We start from the raw sequence: 23,511 nt of genomic DNA, 5'->3' as shown, positions 1-23,511 counted from the left end.
ATTCTACAACTGTCAATATATGCGTGGAACTTGTAAATCAAGCGGCCCTGATATTTACTGTGTGTCCATTTAACGATGCCTTTAATTATATGTCTAAAGCCCAGGATACAGAATAAAATGGTGGTAGGACATTCCTGGCTGAAGGTTGCTGGGAGATTGGTTACAGATACTGTGTACTTGGCCATGGTGGAGGGACAGGGGGCACCGGGGTTGATAGTATTTGTAGACTGGTCCTGGAGTACAAGAGCACAGTGGGGCAGAACGGTGGAGGAGGCTGGGGTGTGAGTGGGAGGGAGGCTGGGGTGTGGGGTGTGGGAGCATTGGGAACGGAGTATGGAAGCATTAGTGGGAAGGTTTGTCCTGTTTTGGTCCAGTCATGTGGGGAGGTAATAGAGGTCCTGGAAAAGATTCATTCACTGCACTGGATGGAAATGTAGTTTAAGGGCTCCGAGTTACCACAATAAGCTGAGCGAGCTGCGGCCTTTTTACTTCAAGAACATAGACATCGAGCAGATTTGATTGAGGTCTTTAAAATGATGAATACACCGAGATCGGGTCTAATCCAAAGGCTATTTGAGCTAGATAGATCAGGGAGGACTCGAGGGGACCCAAATACAAATTACCCAAATACAGAAGTTTGTAGCTGCTTGGAGGTACTCGTGTTTGCAGAGAGTTGTCGATCTCTGGAACATGAAAGGGAGGTGGAATCAGATTCCATTGGAACTTTCAAAAGACACAGACTTGAAGAGGACACATCTGCAGGGTTATGGGACTAAATTGGAAAGCTCTTTCAAAGGGCCGGCACAGGCACGACGGGCCGAATAGCCACCTTCTGTAAGGTTCTATGTTGCTGGCAGTTCAGTGAGTGCGAATTCACTGCATTCAAAAAAGAGCTGGACACGTTCCACAGAGAATATTGTCAGCTTTGATGACTAGATTTTATCCTTGAGAACAGTGACACCTAAAGGCACTTGGTGTTCACTGCAACTATTAAAATTAATCAAAAAGTTGAATGGGAGACAAGGGCTGCTCTCCTGCACCTCCTGGTGGCTAGTTTCAGAACACCAAAAGAGAAGGCTCATTTCTCAGGTCACCTTTTTATGCTAGAACTGTTGTGAGGGACAGGAACATCCAAGAAAGTAGGGGATAAATTTCCAGTTCTGTCTGACAGCAATCCTGCAAATTCAGAACTGAACGAAGTGACTGGACGACACTATTGCACTATCAATACTGTAATCAGTCGGAGGCACTTTTATGCTCGTCATGAGATGAAACGCAAGATAAATACAAACATGACAAAAGTAGATTTAAACTAGTCAATGGCCCTAGTGCTGCCCATGGTTAGTTGATAAATGCAAGTTTTATGGAGTTGGGAGAAATTGCATTTTCCCAGCTCCATAACATTGCTCACCTCTCTCCCTGCACTGCCGACATTCTAATCTATACCTTCATCGCTTTACAGTTAACACCTCAAATGCCATCCTCACCAACTCTCTTTATCCATCCTTCACAAACTCCACTTATTCTAGAATGTTATCTCTGGAGTTCTGCCTCTCACCAGGCCTATGCTCCCATTATCCCTGATGGCGCTGTTCTATCATGGCTTCCTGACCTCCAAGGCAACGACTACAAAATCCTTGTCTTCAATTTTAAATCTCTCCTTGGTCTCTAACGCACACCCAACCCTCTTATCTAACTGATGTTCCCCGGGAGAATATTCCATTCTGCATCCTCTGTGTTACTGCTCAGTCCAGCTCCACCATCTGAGGTCATCCTCTTTGGAACTCTCTTCAACCACACCAGCTTGCTATTACTCTTAAAGGCTTCTTAAATCACTTTGATCGTGCGTTTGGCTTTCCTCAGCATCTAGCAGTCTTCCTTATGCTCTGAGCTGTTTCCTCACACAGGTGGTTTTATAAAAATGCAAATCATGGCTGTTGTTGAATGTCATGGAGGGTTGTGAGGGTTGGATGGTCAGCTAAAATGTCTTTTATTTTACATTACATGCAACCTTTTTTGGTTTTACAGAATTTCCAGTGCTTCATATAAAGCCTCATATTGAAAATTTCTTGAGACAGCACCTTCATTCCTTATGGACAAGCTTCAACAAAAGCCTGCAGGACCTGTCCGATATGGTGCGCAATCTATCGCAAGGTATAGAGGTCAATAGGAAGAATATTAATGAGCTCTCGAAACAGCGAATGCCTCAAAGGGAACTGGAGGAATTCAGCACTAAGTTACAATCAAAACTGGACGCAAACACAGAGCAACTGCAGAAAATTGAGAACATGTTGAATGATCAACAACAGAAAATAAATGAAGAATTGCATGCTCAGAAGGTTAACCTTGACCACAACCTAACTACGATTAAAACAGAGACAGACCTAAAAGTCAAGCGCAGCCAGAAGATGATTCAGATGAAATCGCATCTTCTAGATAACACAACAGCTGAGATGAGGAAAGACCAAGACAGACTATGGCAAGAAGTCTACACTTTAAATCAAAGTCTAGCAAAGATTGCTGACCTCAAAGGTCCAAAACCATGTTCATCGTGCAACTCGAAAGCTGTCCACCAAGACATGGGAACGTCAAAACAGGACTTTGACCAACTCAGTGCAACTGTTGAGGTCCATTCAAGGAATCTTACACATTTAAAGAGAATCTGCGGGTTATGTGATCCTGCATCAAATCAGCTGACCGATTTCCAACAACAGACGGAGAAGCAGGAATCACGTTGCACACAACTGGTGGCTGGCCTGAAGAGCGAGATGAACCAAAAACTGAAAGAGACCAGTGTGGGTTTTACAGAGAACCTTTTGGGACTGAATGTTTCCTTTAACCATCGAAGTTCAGGTCACGAGGAACTTTTTTACAACCTTGACAATAAAGTGCAAGAACTGAGTCGGCGGTTGTATAGCACGCTAGAAGATGACCAGCTTTGCGACTGTCAAAAGTTACTTGTGGATTATGGCTTGGTTGTTGATAACCTGAGGAATGCCAGTAACTTTATGGACAAGATGTACTTTGATCTGAATGGTGTTAAACAGCAAGAGCTGGACCTGAGCAGTAACTTAAATGATTCTGTTCAAGATCTGTTCATGGCTTTGCAACAAGTTCGTCAACAAGCCCAGGACCTCCAGTACTTGCAGCAAGAAGAAAACAACGCTTTAACTGAAGACATCACAATACTAAAGAAGAATTCCACCATGGTTATGAGAGAAATTAGCCACTTGAAGAAGTTGGATACTACCATGGACGCTCACATCAAATACCTCAATAGCTCCTTCAGTTCCCTTTTGGAAGATGCTTTGAGGCACACAGTCGTTCTGGAGAGTTTGTTGGGACAAGACATATTGGAGATCACACCTGAGGGTGCAATAGAGCTCCAGGAGCTTTCTGTTAGCACTTTGTATCAAAACCTTAATGAGACAGAGAAAGGCCTTGCTACCCATAAAATAATCTTGGAAAGCCTCAACAAGAGGGTGCAGGTGCTTGAAGAAGACAGGTCAAATGATGAAAGTAGGGAATTAATTGGTTTTGATGACGAAGAAAACTTTTTGAAGGAAAGCTCTTCAGAAGTAGATGACAGAGACCAGCGTTCCCTTGAAGATATGGAACCAAACCATGAGGCAGTAGAAGAACAACAGATGGATGATTCAAAGTATGACGCCAGTGAAATATCAATCATTAAAAAAGATATTGAGATGTTGAACTTGAAAGTAATTAAACTGGAGTCTCATTGTAATAACAAAGACCCTTACTACAATCGGAGCTTGGAACAGATGAAGGAACTGTTTACAAAGTCAGTGGAGACTCTGCAGTCAGACGTGTCATCTTTGAAACTGTTTCTTGAAAGTCACATCTCTGTGTTTCAGAAGCTCACTGGCAGTGTTGACAGCCTTTCTAATGGGACATTCCGTATTGGACGAGGAGGCTTTGGCTCAAAGCGAATGAGGAAACAGCACAGGCAAAGTCACCATGGTGGCAAACAGCTGGAGATTTATGGTAATGCTTCAACTGCAGTCAACAAAAATAGCATCCCAACTGTACAGGGTAAGTGCATCGTTCTTTGTGAATGTAACTGTGGTGCATTATTCCTCCTCAACTCCTCTGCAGCCTTTGACACGATTGCTCACCCTCCTTCTCCAAAGCCTTTCCTCTGTTTTCCAGGTGGGATTGCCCTCACTTAGTTCTACTCTTACCTATGTGATCATAGCCAGAGCATTTCCAGAAATGGCTTCTCTTCACACTCTTGCACCATTACCTCTGGAGGCTTCCAATGAGCTATCCTTGGTTCCCTCTTCTTCCTCATCTACATTCTGCCCCTTCACGACAACATCTGCAGACTTGTGGTCAGCTTCCACATACACCCAGCTCGACCTCTCCACCACTTCCCTCGACCCATCCACTGCCTCTCTGTTGTCAGATTGCTTGTCCATATTCAGTCTTGGATGAGCCACAATTTCCCCCAGTTCAACATTGGGAAGATATTGTCTTTGGACCCTACCCAATCTTTGTACCCTCGACACAGATTCCATCCCCCCCCCTCCCTCTGGCCATTGTCTCAGGTTGAACCAAACTGTTTGCAATCTCAGCCTCCTATTTGACCCCGAGCTGAGCTTCCAGCCCTATGTACTCTGTATCACTTCCATCTCCGTAACATCGCCCGCATCTGCCCACGGGTTCCTTGAGCAGTATGTTACTGAACCAACCAGGGGGCAGGCAATCTTAGATCTGGTCCTGTGTAATGAGACAGGATTAATAAAAAATGTCCTAGTAAAGGATCCCCTTGGAATGAGTGACCACAACATGGTTAAATTCCAAATTCAGTTGGAGGGTGAGAGAGTTGGATCTTAAACCAGCGTACTAAGCTTAAATAAAGGAGACTATGAAGGAATGAGAGCAGAGTTGACTAAAGTGGACTGGGAAAATAGATTAAAGTGTAAGATGGTACATGAGCAGTGGTGTACATTCAAGGAGATATTTCACAACTTTCAAGAAAAATATATTCCACTGAGGAAAAAGGGGCGTAAAAGACAGCCATCCGTGGCTAAGTAAAGTAATAAAGGATAGTATCCGACTGAAAACAAGGGCATATAAAGTAGCCAAATCTAGTGGGAGGATAGAAGATTGGGAAGCATTTAAAAGACAGCAAAGAATAACTAAAAGATTAATTAAGAAAGGGAAGATAGATTATGAAAGTAAACTAGCAAAAAATATAAAAACAGATAGCAAGAGTTTCTACAGTTATACAAAAAGAAAAAGGGTGGCTAAAGTGAATGTTGGTCCCTTAGAGGACGAGACCAGGAAATTAGTGGTGGGGAACATGGAGATGGCAAAAACGCTGAACAAATATTTTGTATCAGCCTTTACAGTAGAGGACACTAAAAATATCACAACACTGGACAAACAGGGGGCTATAGGGGGGGGGAGGAGCTAAACACGATTAAAATCACTAAGGAGGTGGTACTTGGTAAGATAATGGGACTAAAGGCAGATAAATCCCCTGGACCTGATGGCTTACATCCTAGGGTCTTGAGAGAAGTAGCGGTAGGGATTGTGGATGCATTAGTGGTAATTTTCCAAAACTCCCTGGATTCAGGCAAGGTCCCAGCAGATTGGAAAACTGCTAATGTAACGCCCTTATTTAAAAAGGGAAGTAGACAAAAGGCTGGAAACTATAGACCAGTTAGCCTAACATCTGTGGTTGGTAAAATGTTGGAGTCCATTATTAAGGAAGCAGTAACAGGACATTTGGATAAGCATAATTTAATCGGACAGAGTCAGCATGGTTTTATGAAGGGGAAGTCATGTTTGACAAATTTGCTCGAATTCTTTGAGGACATAACAAACAGGGTGGATAAAGGGGAACCAGTGAATGTGGTGTATTTGGACTTCCAAAAGGCATTTGACAAGGTGCCACACAAAAGATTACTGCACAAGATAAAAAATCACAGGATTGAGAGTAATATACTGGCATGGGTGGAAGATTGGCTATCTAACAGAAAACAGAGAGTTGGGATAAATGGTTCATTCTCGGGTTGGCAATCAGTGACTAGTGGTGTTCCGCAGGGGTCAGTGCTGGGACCCCAACTCTTTACAGTCTATATTAACGATTTGGAGGAAGGGACTGAGTGCAACGTATCCAAGTTTGCCGACGATACAAAGATGGGAGGGAAAGCAGTGAGTGAGGAGGACATAAAAAGCCTGCAAAAGGACATAGACAGGCTAAGTGAGTGGGCAGAAATTTGGCAGATGGAATATAATGTTGGAAAGTGTGAGGTTATGCACTTTGGCAGAAAAAAATCAAAGAGCAAGTTATTATCTAAATGGAGAGTAACTGCAAAGTGCTACAGTACAAAGGGATCTGGGGGTCCTGGTGTATGAAACACAGAAGGTTAGTATGCAGGTACAGCAGGTGATCAGGAAGGCCAATGGAATCTTGGCTTTTATTGCAAGGGGGATGGAGTATAAAAGCAAGGAAGTCTTGCTTCAGTTATACAGGGTACTGGTGAGGCCACACCTGGAATACTGCGTACAGTTTTGGTTTCCATATTTAAGAAAAGATATACTTGCTCTCGAGGCAGTTCAGAGAAGGTTCACTCGGTTGATTCCGGAGGGGGTTGACTTATGAGGAAAGGTTGAGTAGGTTGGGCCTCTACTCATTGGAATTCAGAAGAATGAGAGGCGATCTTACCGAAACATATAAGATTGTGAGGGGGCTTGATCGGGTGGATGCGGTGAGGATGTTTCCACTGATGGGTGAGACTAGAACTAGGGGGCATAATCTTAGAATAAGGGGCTGCCCTTTCAAAACTGAGATGAGGAGAAACTTCTTCACTCAGAGGGTAGTAAATCTATGGAATTTGCTACCTCAGAGAACTGTGGAAGCTGCGACATTAAATAAATTTAAAACGGAGATAAGAGTTTCCTAGCTGATAAGGGAATTAGGGGTTACGGGGAGCGGGCAGGGAAGTGGACGTGAGTCTAGGTTCGGATCAGCCATGATCCTATTGAATGGTGGAGCAGGCCCGAGGGGCCGTATGGCCTACTCCTGCTCCTACTTCTTATGTTCTTATGTACCTGCTGTTGAAACCCTCATCCATGCCTTTGTCACCTCCATACTTGATTATTCCAATACTCTCCCGGCTGACTTCCCATTTACCACCCTCCATAAACTTCAGTTCAACCCAGACTCTGCTGCCCGTACCTTAATATTCTCACCCTCATTTTTAAATTCCTTCATGGCCTTGGACATAGAAGATAGGAGCAGGAGTAGGCCATTCGGCCCCTCGAGCCTGTTCCACCATTCAATGAGATCATGGCTGATCATCCAAATTCAGTACCCGGTCCCTGCCTTCTCCCCATATCCCTTTAGCCTTTAGAAATATATCTAACTCCTTCTTGAATATATTTAATGAATTGGCCTCTACTGCCTTCTGTGGTTGAGAATTCCACAGGTTCGCCACTCTCTGGGTGAAGAAATTCCTCCTCATTTCTGTCCTAAATGGCCTACCCCTTATCCTTAGACTGTGACCCCTGCTTCTGGACTCCCCGGCCATCAGGAACATCCTTCCTGCATCTAGTCTGTCTAGTCCTGTTAGAATTTTATAAGTTTCAATGAGATCCCTTCTCATTCTTCTAAACTCCAGCGAATATAAGCCTAATTGACCCAATCTCTCTTCATACGTCATTCCTGCCATCCCAGGTTATCAGTCTGGTGAATCTTCGCTGCACTCCCTCCATGGCAAGAACATCCTTCCTCAGATAAGGCGACCAAAACTGCACACAATACTCAAGATGTGGTCTCACCAAGGCCCTGTACAACTGCAGCAAGACATCCTTGCTCCTGTACTCGAATCCTCTCGCTATGAAGGCCAACATACCATTTGCCTTCTTAACCGCCTGCTGCACCTGCATGCTTACCTTCAGCAACTGGTGCACAAGGACACCCAGGTCTCGTTGCACTTCCCCTTCTCCCAATCTATTGCCGTTCAGATAATAATGTCTTCCTGTTTTTGCCATCGAAGTGGATAACCTTGCATTTATCCACATTATACTGCATTTGCCATGCATCTGCCCAATCACCCAACCTGTCCAAATCATACTGGAGTTTCTCTGCATCCTCCTCACAGCACACACGCCCACCCAGCTTTGTGTTGTCTGCAAACTTGGAGATATTACATCTAGTTCCCTCGTCTAGATCATTTATATATACTGTGAATAACTGGGGTCCTAGCACCGATCCTGCGGTACCTCACTAGTCATTGCCTGCCACTCGGAAAAAGACCCATTTATTCCAACTCTTTGCTTCCTGTCTGCCAACCAGTTCTCTGTCCAAGACAGTACCTTACCCCCAATCCCATGTGCTTTAACTTTGCACGCTAATCTCTTATGCAGGACCTTATCAAAAGCCTTCTGAAAGTCCAAATACACCACATCCACTGGTTCTCCCTTATCTATTCTACCAGTTACATCCTCAAAAAATTCCAGTCGATTAGTCAAGCATGATTTACCTTTTGTAAATCCATGTTGACTTTGTCCGATCCTGTCACTGTTTTCCAAGTGCTCTGCTATTACATCTTTTATAATGGACTCTAGCATTTTCCCTACTACCGATGTCAGGCTTACCGGTCTATAATTCCGTGTTTTCTCTCTACCACCTTTTTTGAATAGTGGGGTAACATTAGCTACCCTCCAATCCATGGGAACTATTCCAGAGTCTATAGTATTTTGGAAGATGACCAGCAATGCATCTACTATTTCTAGAGCCACTTCCTTAAGTACCCTAGGATGTAGATTATCAGGCCCTGGGGATTTATCGGCCTTCAATCCCGTCAATTTCCCTAACACCATTTCCGCCTTGTCCCCCCTATCGCGTTAACCTCCTCTAGCTCTACAATCCATCCAAATTCTCTGTTCCTCTCTGGCCTTTGGTGCATCCTCCTCCCATTGCCCACCATTGGCAGCCGTCAGCCGTCTAGGATCCACGCTGTGGAACTCCCTCCCTCAACCCCTCTGCCTCTCCACCTCCCTCTCCTCCTTTAAAACCTACCTACATTACAACAGTGACTACACTTCAAAAGTACTTAATTGGCTGTAAACCACTTTGGGACATCCTGTGGTCATGATTGGTACTATATAAATGCAAGTCTTTATTTTCTTTTACCTCTTTGACCATGTTTTTGGTCACCTCTCCTAATATCTGCTTCTTTGTCTTGACATCTATTTTTTTTATCATTTTATGCCTCTGAAGTGCCTTGGGACATTTTTCTATGCAGCAATGTCTTCAGGACTCAGCCAGCTCGGTTAGTGATTGTGCTACTAGTAGACATGGAAGTCCCCCCACCCCAAGTACATTCCGTGCTCTCGGTTCCCTCAGAGCTTCCTCCAAATGATGTTCAACAGCGAGGAATTCTGATTGATCAGTTGGGGGTGGGCAGTAGGTGGTGATCAACACATGGTTTCCTTGCCCTTGTTTGACCAGAAGCTACAAGATTTCTGGTCTGCAGTCAATGCTGAAAGAAAAACTTGCATTTTTATAGCGCCTTTCATGACCACCGGACGTCCAAAAGCACTTTACAGCCAATGAGGTACTTCTGAAGTGTAGTCACTGTTGTAATGTCGGAAACACGGCAGCCAGTTTGCGCACAGCAAGCTCCCACAAACAGCAATGTGATAATGACCAAACAATCTGTTTTTTAGTGATGTTGATTGAGCAATAAATATTGGCCAGGATAACTCCCCTGCTCTTCTTCGACATAGTGCCATAGGATCTTTTACGTCTAACTGAGAGGGAAGACGACTGTTAAACGTCTCATCTGAAAGACAGCACCTCCGACAGTGCAGCACTCCCTTAGTACTGCACTGGAGAGTCAGCCTAGATTTGTGCTCAAGTCTCTGGAGTGGGTCTTGAACCCACCTTTTGTCTCAGAGGCGAGAGTGCTACCCACTGAGCTGACACTCCTGAGCTGACTGTATCCTCACCTCTGGTGGGTCTATCCTGCTCGTGAGATAGGACATACCCGGGGATGGTGAGGGAGGAGTATAGGATGTTGGCTGATAGATAGGATTCTGTGAGTACGACTAAGTCCGACTGTTGCTCGACTAGTCTGTGGAACAGCTCCAGCAGCTTAGGTACCAGTCCCAAGCACTTAGTGAGAAGAATTTGACTGGGATGAGTTTGCCATAGTCTTATCCTGATATGACGTCTGGGTTGTTGCTGATAGATAAGTCTAAATTTCTTCTTATTGAACCTTGTAGAAAATGTTTACAATGGGTAGGTTTGCTAGACTACTTACTTCAGAGGCATTAGAAGTCACCATGTAATATGGGACTGGAGTCACCTCTCGGCCAGGTTGGATAGGATTGGAAGGCTCCCTTCAAAGGACATGAGTGAACCAGTTGTGTTTTTTTTTTACAGCTTCACGTTTACCTTTCTGGTGCTAGCTCACAAATGACCAGATTTATTGAATTCATTGTCACAATTTGGCATGGTGGAATTTAAACTCATGACCTCTGGGTTACTAGCGGTTATAAGGGGGAGATCAAGGCTAAGTATGGACCACTGACAGTACTTATGCCGTTGCCTTCGGAGTGCTAGCTGCAACTGTTGGCCTTTAACACCTTCTGGGATTTTTTGTTTGAAGTTTTCTGTTCAGCTGCACTTTTCCTCCCTCAACATTACTTCGTATTTTCCAGGTGGCATATAAGTATAAATGCACCAAGGAAAGTGATAGAAACGGATAAGCTCTTAGCATCGGTCACCTGCTGGGTTGTTTTTGTTGTTTCTCTCAAGGTGTCGGCCATGGCTCCGTCAGATGGTTGTGGGTTCGAGCCCCATTCGAGAAACTTGAGCACATAATCCAGGCTGACACTTCAGTGCAGCACTGACAGAGGCGCTGTCTTTTGGACGAGATGTTAAACTGAGTCTCCATTTGCCCTCTCAGGTAGCCGTAAAAGATCCCACGGCACTATTAAAAGAGCAGGGAGTTCTGGTGTCCTGGCCAATATTTATCCTTCAACCAACAGCACTAACAAAAAACAGTAACCAGTTGCTTGGCTTGATTTCCTTTTGCTCTTTTTTTTGTTTAGAATTCCAGGCTGCATTTTTCGTGGGACTTTCCAACAATTCAGAAACAAACAGGATTTTGAAGTTCGACCAGATCTTCCTGAACTACGGAGATGGCTATTCACTGGAAAAAGATTACTTCAAAGCTCCGCTCAAAGGCATCTATGTGTTTGTGGTTACCATGGAGTTTGGCCATGGGCCTGGACTTGGTTATCTTTTGGTTGATGGCAACCAAACAATCACGCTTCAGAATAGCAGAAAAAAGCAGCAGCACAGCAGCCTGGTTTGGGGCTATGCCATCCTCGAGCTCAGTAAAGGACAGCACGTGTGGGTAGAAGTGACACAAGGGTCTGTAGTTCAACGGACTCCGCCGGAGACAACATTTGGTGGATTTCTGTTATTTAAAACATCTTAAAGTTTCATTACCAGTCCTGAAAATAGAAGAACCTTAAGACTATTTTAACAGATTCACTTTTGGAGGTTTCCATCCAGGAACTACACTCTTGCTGAAGAGCTCCCTTTCCATTGTCACACTATGCTCACTCACTATAAAAAGAGTGCCCCTGGGTCTTACAGCTCATAGTACCCCAAGGTTGTGTCTATTCACGATCCCGTAGATGCATTACATTTGATTCAGAAATTACACCAATATGTTGTCCAATTTGGACAATCTATTACAGTAATAATAAATTTTGAACTCTATTGCCTAATATTTACAGTAAGCATAATAGTAGCACAGAACACCACTACTGCGCCAACGTGCGCTTTGATTTTACTATCTTAATCCATCATTGCACTCAGGAAAATTATACACGAGAATCTAGCTAAGCTTCCATTTCCAGAACCCTTGGTCCAACAGTGGGAGAACCTCGCTGAGAGACCTCCTCCTATTGCTCTCACAGCAAACACCATTATTTTGTACTTAAGTACATTTCCACTTACAAGCCAGCTCCAAATCTGATCAACACACACATTTTTCTCCCTATTCATTTACAAAACAAGACATTAAATTCTAACAAAAGCCCAGCTGTACTTTTTTTTAAACTGAAGCAGGAAATTCTTGACATACTGTCCAACTAAGAAACGTGACCATTGGCTGGGTCCATCAATGTGTTGGCCTAGAAGATTGGACCAACAAAGTTACACCATAAATCAAAAGCTTCCTCGATGAGAAGTAATCTGAGGACAGAGGGGAGAAACTGTAACGAATGGGAAGGGTGAAAGCAGTTAGGTGGCGAGCAGACGGGGGAGCTGGGAGTTTGGGGGAGTGGCAGTCAGAGAGGATAAGACTACAAAGCAATGGCCACAATGAGGGGAGATTCACATGGTGGGGCGGGGGGTTGGTCAGGAAGGATGATAATTTTGTGTATGTACTCAGCATGTAATTATTCCAAATTCAATCAGCTCTTTGCCCGAATATTATACGGTTCGTTAGATTTGCTTGATATACCTTGGAAGTTTAGCGAGGAAATGGGTTATGCACCATCCAGGACTGAACGGATTGTACAGAGTTTATGAAAGGAGCTTCGATTAACCGAGTGGCTTTATCTCATTCCCTTTCATATGAAGAGGCACACTTGTTGATTCTATATCTGAAGAAAGAATAATTGGCTCAGTGAGGTGAATCAGCAGTATCAATGAGTGGGGAAGGATTTCCTGCATGGATTCAACTATAAATGACATTGTTTTTAAAGAGAAGAACAAGAACTCCGAAGCTGCAGCAATTAAACAAATCGTGGGTAGAGAACGGCCTGAAAAATATCATAGGAGCCGGCAAGTATGCCAGTGTAAAAAAAATCAGTAAAATCATTTTGATTGTTCCCCAGATTTCTAAATTGGCACATGTTTTTATTTGTGTATTGAATTCACCAAATTATATGTCATATTATGGGTATTGCAGCAAATCCTTTGGGTCCCTACGATAACCACCGATCCGGCAGCAGTTACGTAGTGCTGTGTACGATGACCCCTCCTAAAGAACAAGGGAAGAAAAACAAGCACAGCCGACAGAGCAATTGTGTACTAAAATAATGTTATTTACTTAAAAGTCAGATACAGGACATAATCTGTGTACACGATGTACCTCTTGCAAAGTAATCTGTGGTAAACTTAATAAGGCACCTTTTATCAGATGCAGTACAAAATAGGTTTATAAATCATTACACTTGGTTTAATGGTAATCATTTTGTTTACTTGCAATGACATAAGCATTAGGGTAACATTACTGCTTTAAACCTTTGTTGTCTGTCCATTTGCTATGTACAAATATGCTAACTAAATGATTTCATAATATTCTGATTCATACTTTTGTCTATGCTACAATGACACATTGATAGGGTGATGCTGGTCTGGCAGGTGGCAGGTGGAAGTCTTCCTCCCTTTTCTTTAAATAAAATAAAGGCAGGCTGATTTGAGAAAAAAGGCACAATCATTAAAAACACTTTCTTTAAAACAAACTCCCTGACTCGCATGGTTTCCTTTGAAAGACAAGAGCATTCTTAATAGATGTGGACAGGGCACTTCATTTCTCTCCCCACCCCCCCAGATTTACAGGGCCTCTTTGTACCGCCACCACGACAATGCTGTTCTCCTCTGTACTGACTCCTGCTCCTCTATGTACTGAATGCACCTCAATGAGATGCAGGTGATGTTTTAAGAAAGGGAATGAGTGAAAATGATTACCTGTACCTATTGTACTAAAACAATGGATGATCAGAGGGGGCTGGGTGAATGCAGGGACAGGCAGCGTTATTAAGCATTCTTTACACCAATCATTCATTATTCTATAGTGATTAAAAAGATTCAGCACTCTTGATGTGAATTCCCTGCAGCAAGTTCAAAATGATAAAAGCTGTTCCGGCCCAACAAGAATGTTCTTGAAAAGGAACACTTAACGATAAGACCGCAGATTTCAAAACATAAAAGTACAATGCTCCAATGACATTGTGTTTCACATTTTCTTTCATATGGGACATGAAAAAAAATCTGAAATGCATCACCTGCAGTGCAATATGTCAGAATTCATGGCCTACACAGGCTAACAATGCAATGCACAGCAGTATTATTGATTGGGCAGGAGTCACAAAATCGTATCACTGCTAAATACTCGAGGGTACAAGCTTGCTTACTGGTACAGCATCTTTCACATTCAAGGTAAACATGACAACCAAGGAGTGCAGATGCCCGTCACTGTATACAACTGTGCATGGTATGCAATTAAAACAATCCTGTTTATATGAATGGACCATACTGTATCTTCCTCACCCCTCCCTCCTCCCCCGGGGGAAAAAAGCCTCAAGCCCTACTTTGGCTATCATATTTACAAGAAAAGCTTGCAAGATTTCATCAGCTGTACTACACAAGATATAAACATTATGTTACATAACATCTTACAAGACTGTGGCATCTGGGAACCTGGCACAAGTTAGACAGCCCCTATTAACAGAATTATTAATCGATCAATACATGAATATGGTTTGGAATTACTCAAATGAAATAAAATACACAAGAGTTGGCATTACATAGTTTAAAATAAACCAGCACTTTGCACCACCATCATAGCTTCTTGTTTTCTTCTGGAACACAGTGAAGCTCACACTCACCTCCCGACAGTCACTATTAGTGTGGAGCAACAACAACAACAAAAATGAGCTTTAAGAAGGGAGGGAAAAAAACCCTCGAGCGGTTTTATGGATTATGGAGATTGGTGGGATTGCTCAGAGTCCTTGGCAGTGATATTCCATCCCCATGAAAATAAACACGTGCAATACCACTTAAGTTGTAGTTAGTGATAACTTGATGGAACAGAAATGAAACCAAGTCTATACTGGCACTCAAATCTAAGGCATGGTAGCACAACACATGTTACATCAGCTGAAAGTCTGTCAGTGAAGAGATACAGGATTTCACTTGTGCCTGCAGTATGCGTGAGTAATAGCACTTTGCATTTGTGTAGGGAGAATTGTTAGAATACAAGGGCAGTAATCCCTCTCGCCGTCCCTCTGCCCCCCGAGGAGATTAACCTAGCTGCAATTCAGACACTTACCACACCACTGTCTCAGCACTGGCTGACTTTCTGTGAGGACTTTAGCCAGACGGACCAAGAAAAATTCTCTCTCGCTTTTGCCCCAGAGCAAATAGACACCCTGTGGCCTAAAATGGAACTCCTCGAATACTCTAGGGTTTCAAATAGCAAATATCGAAAACACTAAGTTATGATAGTGCTGTAACCAGAGGGACATAATTACTGCTGAATAGAAAACTGGGAGAACATAATTAACAAAAGTGTGAGAATGACTGTTTCTCTAGTTCCTAGAAAACATACTGTTCTGTAAACCTTGGCGGCAACATTGTGTTTCAAAGAGACAAGAATGAATCCCTTGACTGCCGATGTGCAATCAGAGCAGTGGAGCTAGCTGTGAACATAAAGAGTTCAGGGTTCAAGAGACGAAACCTTGTCATTGCATTTCATACCTGACGCCAGCAGAAGCTCACTCTGTGTAGTGAGCGTTCACAAAGTTCTTGCAAATGCCCAAAAAACTAGCCAATTTAACAAGACTTTGGGGGGGTGGGGGAGGGAAATAACTGTCATGCCCTCATGGCTCATGAAGACAGGTGAAGGCAGATTTGTTCATCTGACCCCATTTACAGATAGCAGGTGGAAAAGCGACTATTAACCTCCCAGCAATAGCTTTTCAAATTCATTCAGAATTGAGGCTTTCACAGAAAGCACCATCTCCTGGCTGTGAGACACCATTCCTAGAGTTCCCAAGGTGCCAGTTATCATCATTCCACTATGGGCCGCAAACAGAGCACGAAAAAGACAGCGACACATAGGAATCCCAAGGAAGTTTAAGATACTCCAACAGCATTAACTTACGCAGTCTTTTTTTTTCAGCATGTTGCTGTCCATTATGAAGTATGGCATAGAGGCTCATTATCAGAAGTCCATTCTTCCCACTCTATGCCATGGATGAAGCAGTTCTGACTTCAAAAGGTCATTATTAGCAGCCTATCTAGTGTGGCGTGTAGAAGGGATTGGGGCGAGTGAATGCCCGGCCCTCTAACTACACACCGGAAGTCCATGCCCCTCTTTGGGGCAATAATGTCATCTGTTTAGTGGCTTGATCAGATCTTGATGTCTTGAGATTCCACCATTTTGGCAAGCGTTTTCTTCACTCTTAGTGCGGTCAACCGGGAGGCAGGGTTATGAGCCCAACATTCTGACATCAACTTCAGGACTGCTCTTAAACACTGTGGGGGTGAAAAGAAGCAGATGGATATCATTGGAGAAGGACAACATTGGACAGCAGAGTCTGATTGAATGAAGCTGTGGATTACCTCCCTTGTAGTTCTAACATTCAGAAGCAAGTTTCCTTAACAACTAAAAAAAAATACAGGTTCAATTCCAAGTTAACTGAAGCTCATCATTTTTTTTTTACTCCTCCCCAATTAATTGCGTGCTCTACTTTGTTAAGATTTTGTGGTGCTACAAACTTCTCAGCCTCTGTGCCAGTCTAACTCACCAGCTGGCGGTGGAAGAAAGCAGCACGAGGTAACTCATCTAGCAGGTTCCAAGGAACTACCGAGCCTCCAAATGGAACTTGCTCTCACCTCTGCCCTTTCCAGCCCCGCTCAGCCAATGAGCAAATCTGCCCCACACCCTGATGCAATGTGTCAGTAATCTACTTCACAGTGACTAGCTTATCAATCTAAACAATGACACGGGTAGGATCCCTTGCTGTCTGGGTTGCTAATCTATATATAAGCATATACAAGCATGATGACTTGGAGTTAGTATTCTATTTTACGACCCCTTGCTGATTAGGGTATTCTTCTGTTAATTTGTGTATGCATAACAGTTTGGTCATACTGTAAATTAGTTATTCCAATCACATTTCACAGTAAAACAGGGTTACGGACAAAAAGCAGGGGTGTGGGACTAAATACGACTGCTCTTGCTAAGAGTCAGTACAGGCCCGATGGGCCGAAAGGCCTCCTTCTGGGATGTAAGTTTCTATGATTCCATAATATCGCCCCTCTTCTGAGATCTGAGCTGGTGCTACAAACTATGAAATACGAGATTCAGATCAAACCGGCATGGATGGCCGATGTGAGAATCTGCTATCCTTTTGCGCAGAAAGGAAGTGTCAGCAGGACTCCACCTGAACACAGCCCAGTAGCTGGGGTGGGGCAGGCTTCACTGTAAACTCAGACAGATCTCATTTAGATATTAGCTCATCCAGGCGTTGGTGAATACTATGACTGCAGGGCCCGGAACATAAAATAGTCTTCAGCTACTAACAAGCTAGATCACTCAGCCTATTGGCAGGTTTGTTGCCACGATGTTAGTTACACCAATGAGATGATAATCACCTACTCTCTCTTTTAAACCTGCCTATTTACAAATCCAAGCTCCTGATGATCATGAAATCTAAGTGTATGATATTTTTATGTTTTACTATAGCACTCTAGAAATCAAAATATGAATTTCAGATTTCATGTGCAGAGCTGTAAAATTTGATTTATTAAATTGCACCTTCATGCACATCTTTAGCTTCTAAATATAGGGTCCAACTTACATACCAAACTTTATGATACCATTCAAAGAATTGAGTGATGTATTTCAGCTGTTGACTGTCAGTTGCATGGTCAGTCAAAAGAACTGCAGTGTCCTTACAGGAATCACTAAAAAGCATGAAACACTCACCTCATCACTGTTCCACCGGTTAGAAACTGTCGGACGGAGGCATTTAACACACGTCACTTCCCTCATATCCTCATAGGAGGGATCGTTTGGCACCATGTCATAATATGGCAACTGGTAGTCTTCTACAATACCTGCAGGAAAACAAAAATCAAATTAAAATCAGAAGTGGGAAATTCCCTGATGACTTAGTGGGTAAATACACTACACACAAGGTTCCAGGCTTGATTCCTGGTCTGTGCTGAGTTAGCTAATCTAAATTAGGGCAGCAGTATGGTGCTATAATTTGCCCCATTGCCTCAAGGCTAGTGGGGTGTAAAAGTAGCCAAGTTCTTGATTGTTATCCAGTGACCTATGTTGGAAACAGCAGTTATGTAGATAACAGGCTGCTAATTTGTGATGCCTCCCACAGTCAAATTGCCTGCTGTCACTCAGTAATATATGAAGAATGGCTATTTCACCGAGGTATCATAGGGTAGCCAGCACCCTTGGGATTGCACTCCAGCAAGAGTTAGTGTCTGCAGAAAAGGGGGAATTCAAAGTGGAAACATGAGAGGAAGGAGCAACAAGGGAAAGAAATATCGAGAGGTTGGCACAGTAAACTCATGGGAAACGGTATAGAAAACACAAGTGGTGCAACATAACTAAACAAGCAACTCAATGATCAAGGCCGTTCATGGGTTCACGACATGGAGTTTAAGTGTCTTTATACAAAATATAGGCTAGTTCTAATTGGGCAAAGTGCTTTAATTAACAAAAATATTTTAAGGGAAACTGACAAGTGCTAGGTCCCATTAAGTTTCACCCCCAAGACAAATGCCAAAAGATATTATTCACAAGAGACAAAATAGATATAGGTGCGGAGACCATTCAGAGCATCTTAACTCATCCATCTGTCCATATCTCAGTTTGTCTCTGTGTATAATTAGAGAAATGGAAGTGTTGCATTAGTGTACGTTTTGTCACTCACATACCAGATATCACATATTGTTACAGATGAATAACAATTTTAAAAGAGAGAAAGAAAGCCAGTCATTTAATGCCAGCTGCTTCTAACCTGGAGCCTGAAACTTTTAAGCATTTTCCAATCTGTACAGTCTCTTGCCAAACAATTAAACGCTGATTAACCTGAGGCACTGTTTACTTGATAATTAGACTTTAAGGCCTTAGGGGATAGTTTGACCTTTACAACAGAATAATGCATTGCATGAACATAGAAACAGCTCATCATTTGCCTTAGTGAGAAACATCACAGGAGCTCCAGTTACATTTGAAAATTCTGTCTGCAATCAGTCCAACTGAGAAATGCGAGTGCTATCTGAATATTTCCTGTCATACACCATCTGCAGGTGAATGCTGTAACATACCTCCTGTAAGACAGCGACGTGACATCTCCCATATGACTAGGCCAAAGCTGTATATATCTGCCATCAAATAAGCCTGGAATTGGTTCTTGTTGAGGCTCTCATCTAGTACCTCTGGTGCCATGTATCGCTTGGTGCCCACTCGTGTATTCAGTGGGATATCAACCTCGTTTGTGTCACTGTGAAGATAAGGCAATGAGCAGGAATTAGGAAGGAGCACTCAAAGCTAATGAAAATATCTTGAATTCATTTGGAAATTTTGAAGTTTGGGAAAAAAAACAATTCTCCGTTTCTCCTGAAGACACCGACTCATTCAGCCTAAGCCAAGTGGTCATGCTTCATGTGCGAGTCTAGCCAGATAGTGCCAACCAGCTCGTGGTTTATGATGTGTGTAGAAATAAAGAGACCCTACAAGGTGGATAAATGCATCTTTCCTCTTCACTTAGGCAATCATCACACATGCATGTGTCTTGCCAAAGTAATGAAAATTTAGGAGGAGGAAACCCGAGCTGAGGAGCTCCAGCCCCTGCAGTCAAGATAGTTCTGCCAAAGACAAGTCCTGTGCATTAATGAAATTTAAACAGAAATGTTTGGTAAATGCAGGAGTAGTCCATACAGTTGTTTTACAAATTATGCGAATTCAACCCTAAGAAATCCCCAGGAAATGACCACGGAACAAGTGATACGATCTAAAACTCAACTTTGTCAGTCTCTGAATAATGCAGTGTCATATAAAATGAGAGAAAAATGTCCTGATTCAAATAAAACTGGGAAAAGAACATTGGAACAAGAGGCAGCCATTCAGCCCCTCGAGCCATTCAATTAGATTATTGCTGCTCTGTATCTTAACTCTACCCAACTTGGTTCAGTAACTCTTAATACCCTTGCCTAACAAAAATCTATCAATCTCAGTTTTGAAATTTTAAATTGATCTCCAGTCTCAACAGCTTTTTGGGGGAAGAGTGTTCCAGAGCTCCACGACCCTTTGTGTGAGGAAGTGCTTTCTGACACCACCCCAGAATGGCCTAGCTCTAATTTTAAGGTTATGTCCCCTTGTTCTGGACTCTCGCAACTTAGGAAGAAACCCGAAGGAGCCTAAGAACCATTCTTAGCTTCATGCTCAAATCAAATATGGCTGATCTACAACGGAGGCCTGTGAGACATAACTAACACCAGCAAGAACATGGATTCACTTGCGAGAAACTTTTAATGCTTGAATGGTGGGCACATTAACTTAAGAACTACGTATTGGTCCAAGAGAGGTCTCGCTGGGCACAATTTTCAAGTAACCTGTGTGAAGCAAGATTCCAAAGGGATCCCCATTTCGGCCCTAAGATCAGTAGTTTATAGATGGCTATTACAGCAACATACACATGAACGGAACTGATGAAACTTGGGGTTGATCCCAATTCAACCAGTTACACAAAAATAAGATGCACAGGGTTTGGTGACTTGGTTGCTGACCATCCAACAAGTATTATAAGCCTTCACAGAATCACAGAAACCCCACAGTGCAGATAGAGGCCATTTCGGCCCATCGAGCCTGCACCGACACATATCCCACCCGATCCCTGTAACCCCTACACCAACACATATCCCACCCTATCCCCGTAACCCCACGTATTTAATCCCCCTAACACTAAGGGTCAATTTATCATAGCCAATCAACCTAACCCGCACATCTTTGGACTGTGGGAGGAAACCGGAGCACCCGGAGAAAACCCACGCAAACACGGGGAGAATGTGCAAACTCCACACAGACAGTCACCCGAGGCCGGATTCGAACCCGGGTCCCTGGCGCTGTGAGGCAACAGTGCTAACCACTATGCCACCGTGCTATTACTAGACATTTTAATGCCGTTAATTAAGAAGTGCCAACTATTGTTGGCGTATGACCATGCTCTAGCAAAATGGTGTTCAATGCTATGCCATTGCTCTAAAGAAAAAAAAGAGTCTTTCTTTCAGGTTAAGAATTGGACCCCTCTCCTAAACTACGAAAACAAAATCTGCCTGCAGACCATGGTGATGTTGGCCTCACTCATAACTAGTATAGCCAAAAGCCATGGTTAGTGCAGCCAATCACAATGACTTTTACCTGTTCTGTGTAAAATTTCCAAAGCATCTTGGGATAAGGGGAAATGAAGGAACAAGTACAGAAACTTTGGTGTCCAGAAAAAAAGCTAGGTCATCCAGGTCCAAGTAATTTTTAGGAAGCTCTGCGCACAGAAACCAACTTTTGCTGCAAGCATGAGTTAAAAGTGGTGGGAGGAAGTACAGGAAACTTTGTGTTATCCGGAGGCTAAATGTCCGGCAAGCTCGAGCCACTGGCAAAAATCAGGAGCCGTTTCGTTAGGTTTTTTTTTCTTTTCGTTGCTTTTTTCTCTTTTCGTTGCTTTTTTCTCAACAGTCAAGCTCTTCAAGGTCTGTAGCTAAGCAACAGCTTCAGCTAGAGACGCTAGCCGACTGTTTAGAAGCTGTTGCTAAGCAACAGGGTTTGTTGATTCACACGGAGCTGAAAATCTCCGTATGTTTCAACATCAGTGCTGGTGTGTCCGGCAGTTTTGAGGGAACGGCAACAGCTCGGTCCCGTCGGTGCCGGATAGCACAAAGTTTCCTGTATAAATTCCAACAGTCATGGTGAACATTTTTATGGGTATACAATCCAACCAGGCTTGGCGAAATTCCTACAGTGTGTGATGAATTACTGAATGAAGGAGAGCAGTCATTTTCACCTACACATCTTAGCTTGACTCACTTAGTAGCACTCGTGTCTCTGAGTCGTAGGACTGTGGGTTCAAGCCCCACTACGGACTTGAGTGCATAATCCAGGCTGACACCATAAGGAAATACTGAGTGTGCTGCACTTTTAGAAGTGTCTGTCTTAGGAGGACAATCATGTCTGTACCATAGATGTGCAGGTGACACTGCGTTGGTTTTGGATCAGTGGATGCAGTTTGAATTATTTAAAAATACTCTTGCATCAGGAAATTCAACATTTTCAGAGTTTTAATTGGAGTTGTGAACGGGGGTTGTGCAGAACTTGGAAGGATGCTACAGGAAACTTTTTTTTATCCGGCACGGACGGGACCGACGTGGTGCCGGTTCATCAAAAATTCCGGATAACCGAAAGCTATAGTAAAAGATATGGAGCTCAGAGCTCCGTATAAAGCAACAAACCCTGTTGCTTGCTTCAGAACAATGGCCACAAGTTGCAAGCGTCTCTGTAGCTTAGCAACAGCTGCAGCCACACCCTTGCACAGCAACAAATGGAGGAAGGCAAGTAATAAAAGTTACCTGAACCTACTCCTGAATTTTGCCGGTTAACCGAGATTTCTGGTTATTTAGGTGCCGGTAAATCGAAAGTTTCCTGTAATTCCCATTCAAAATGGGGCTACACAAAGATAAAAGTGCTGCATACAGACCCAATGTAGGACTCTGCTTATTCCCAACAAAAGTGGTGGTGGGAAGACTTTATAATTCCTTGTATGCTGCCAGACGTTTTGTATGGGCTGTGCATTTTGTCTCTATGTAAAATAATACCTGTATTACTTCAACCCAGTCCCTTAAGGTTACAATCACAATAAACAAAGGCATTGCTTTTAGTATCAGGAGGTCATACATTACCTGTTGAATTTCACAGTTAGGCCCAAGTCAGCAATGCTACAGGTTCCATTCTTTTTCACCAGGATGTTTTTGCTCTTTAGGTCACGATGCGCAATAGCAGGCTTGCCTTGGGTGCCGTAGATTTCTGTGTGGAGGTGACAGAGACCGCTAGCAGCAGAATAGGCCAACTTTAGTAGGGCTTTGGTATCAAGCACAGTGCACTTCAGGTAGTCATACAGCGAGCCATTCTCATGGTAATCTGTAATCAGGTACAGCCATGTCGACGAGCCTTTGCCTTCAATGTCTGCAGCAATAAATCCTGGTAAAAAATAAAATGGAAAGAGACAAAGTTTAGCACTTGGCTTCTCGCGTGACAGAACTAACTGTATGTCACCATGTTCAAGTTGAAGAGTAAATACAAGCTGCTACATACTTATGGTAAAGAAGAAATCTTGGAGAAAAATGATTAAAAATGGGGAGAAGCAGGCAAGAGGAGTAAATACACTGCTTTTAAACAAGAACAGTAAACCGTCTGGAATGGAACAAAATAACTTACACTGATTTAAAAAAAATATTTCATAACTGTACAGGAAAAGGAAAGCTCAACATGACTCACTTTAACCATGCTACCTGTACAATAGTCAATAGCATGAATAAAGCTGCCTATGGTGATCAAACTCCACACAAGTACTCATTACCACAAACTATTACAGACATTTCAAACACATTAATATTGCCGTGGGTCCTTTCAGTGCACTTGGCCCCAC

The 23,511-nt window shown here is 43.1% G+C and overlaps 2 protein-coding genes across 7 annotated transcripts in view; one reads left to right on the top strand and one right to left on the bottom strand.

The window, feature by feature from the left end:
- Positions 1-13,527, top strand: part of LOC147098492 (multimerin-2-like) — a 51,155-nt gene extending 37,628 nt beyond the window's left edge. For all 6 annotated transcript variants that reach the window (XM_085970264.1, XM_085970265.1, XM_085970263.1 and 3 more), the window contains 2 exons: positions 2,029-4,053; positions 11,095-13,527. In XM_085970264.1, coding sequence (XP_085826390.1) covers positions 2,029-4,053; positions 11,095-11,486 — 2,417 coding nt within the window. In that variant the 3' untranslated portion in view covers positions 11,487-13,527. The remainder of the gene's footprint in view (positions 1-2,028; positions 4,054-11,094) is intronic.
- Positions 13,297-23,511, bottom strand: part of bmpr1aa (bone morphogenetic protein receptor, type IAa) — a 172,872-nt gene continuing 162,657 nt past the window's right edge. The window contains 4 exon segments of the mRNA XM_085970268.1: positions 13,297-16,324; positions 17,781-17,911; positions 19,145-19,320; positions 22,766-23,063. Of these exon segments, the coding sequence (XP_085826394.1) occupies positions 16,199-16,324; positions 17,781-17,911; positions 19,145-19,320; positions 22,766-23,063 (731 nt within the window). The 3' untranslated portion in view covers positions 13,297-16,198.

This window comes from Somniosus microcephalus, chromosome 29, assembly GCF_052327205.1.
Source record: "Somniosus microcephalus isolate GS21.2 chromosome 29, FLI_Smic_1.0, whole genome shotgun sequence".
Lineage (NCBI taxonomy): Eukaryota > Metazoa > Chordata > Chondrichthyes > Squaliformes > Somniosidae > Somniosus > Somniosus microcephalus.
Note: the sequence above shows the minus strand (reverse complement) of the source record. Positions and strands in the feature narration are given on the sequence as shown.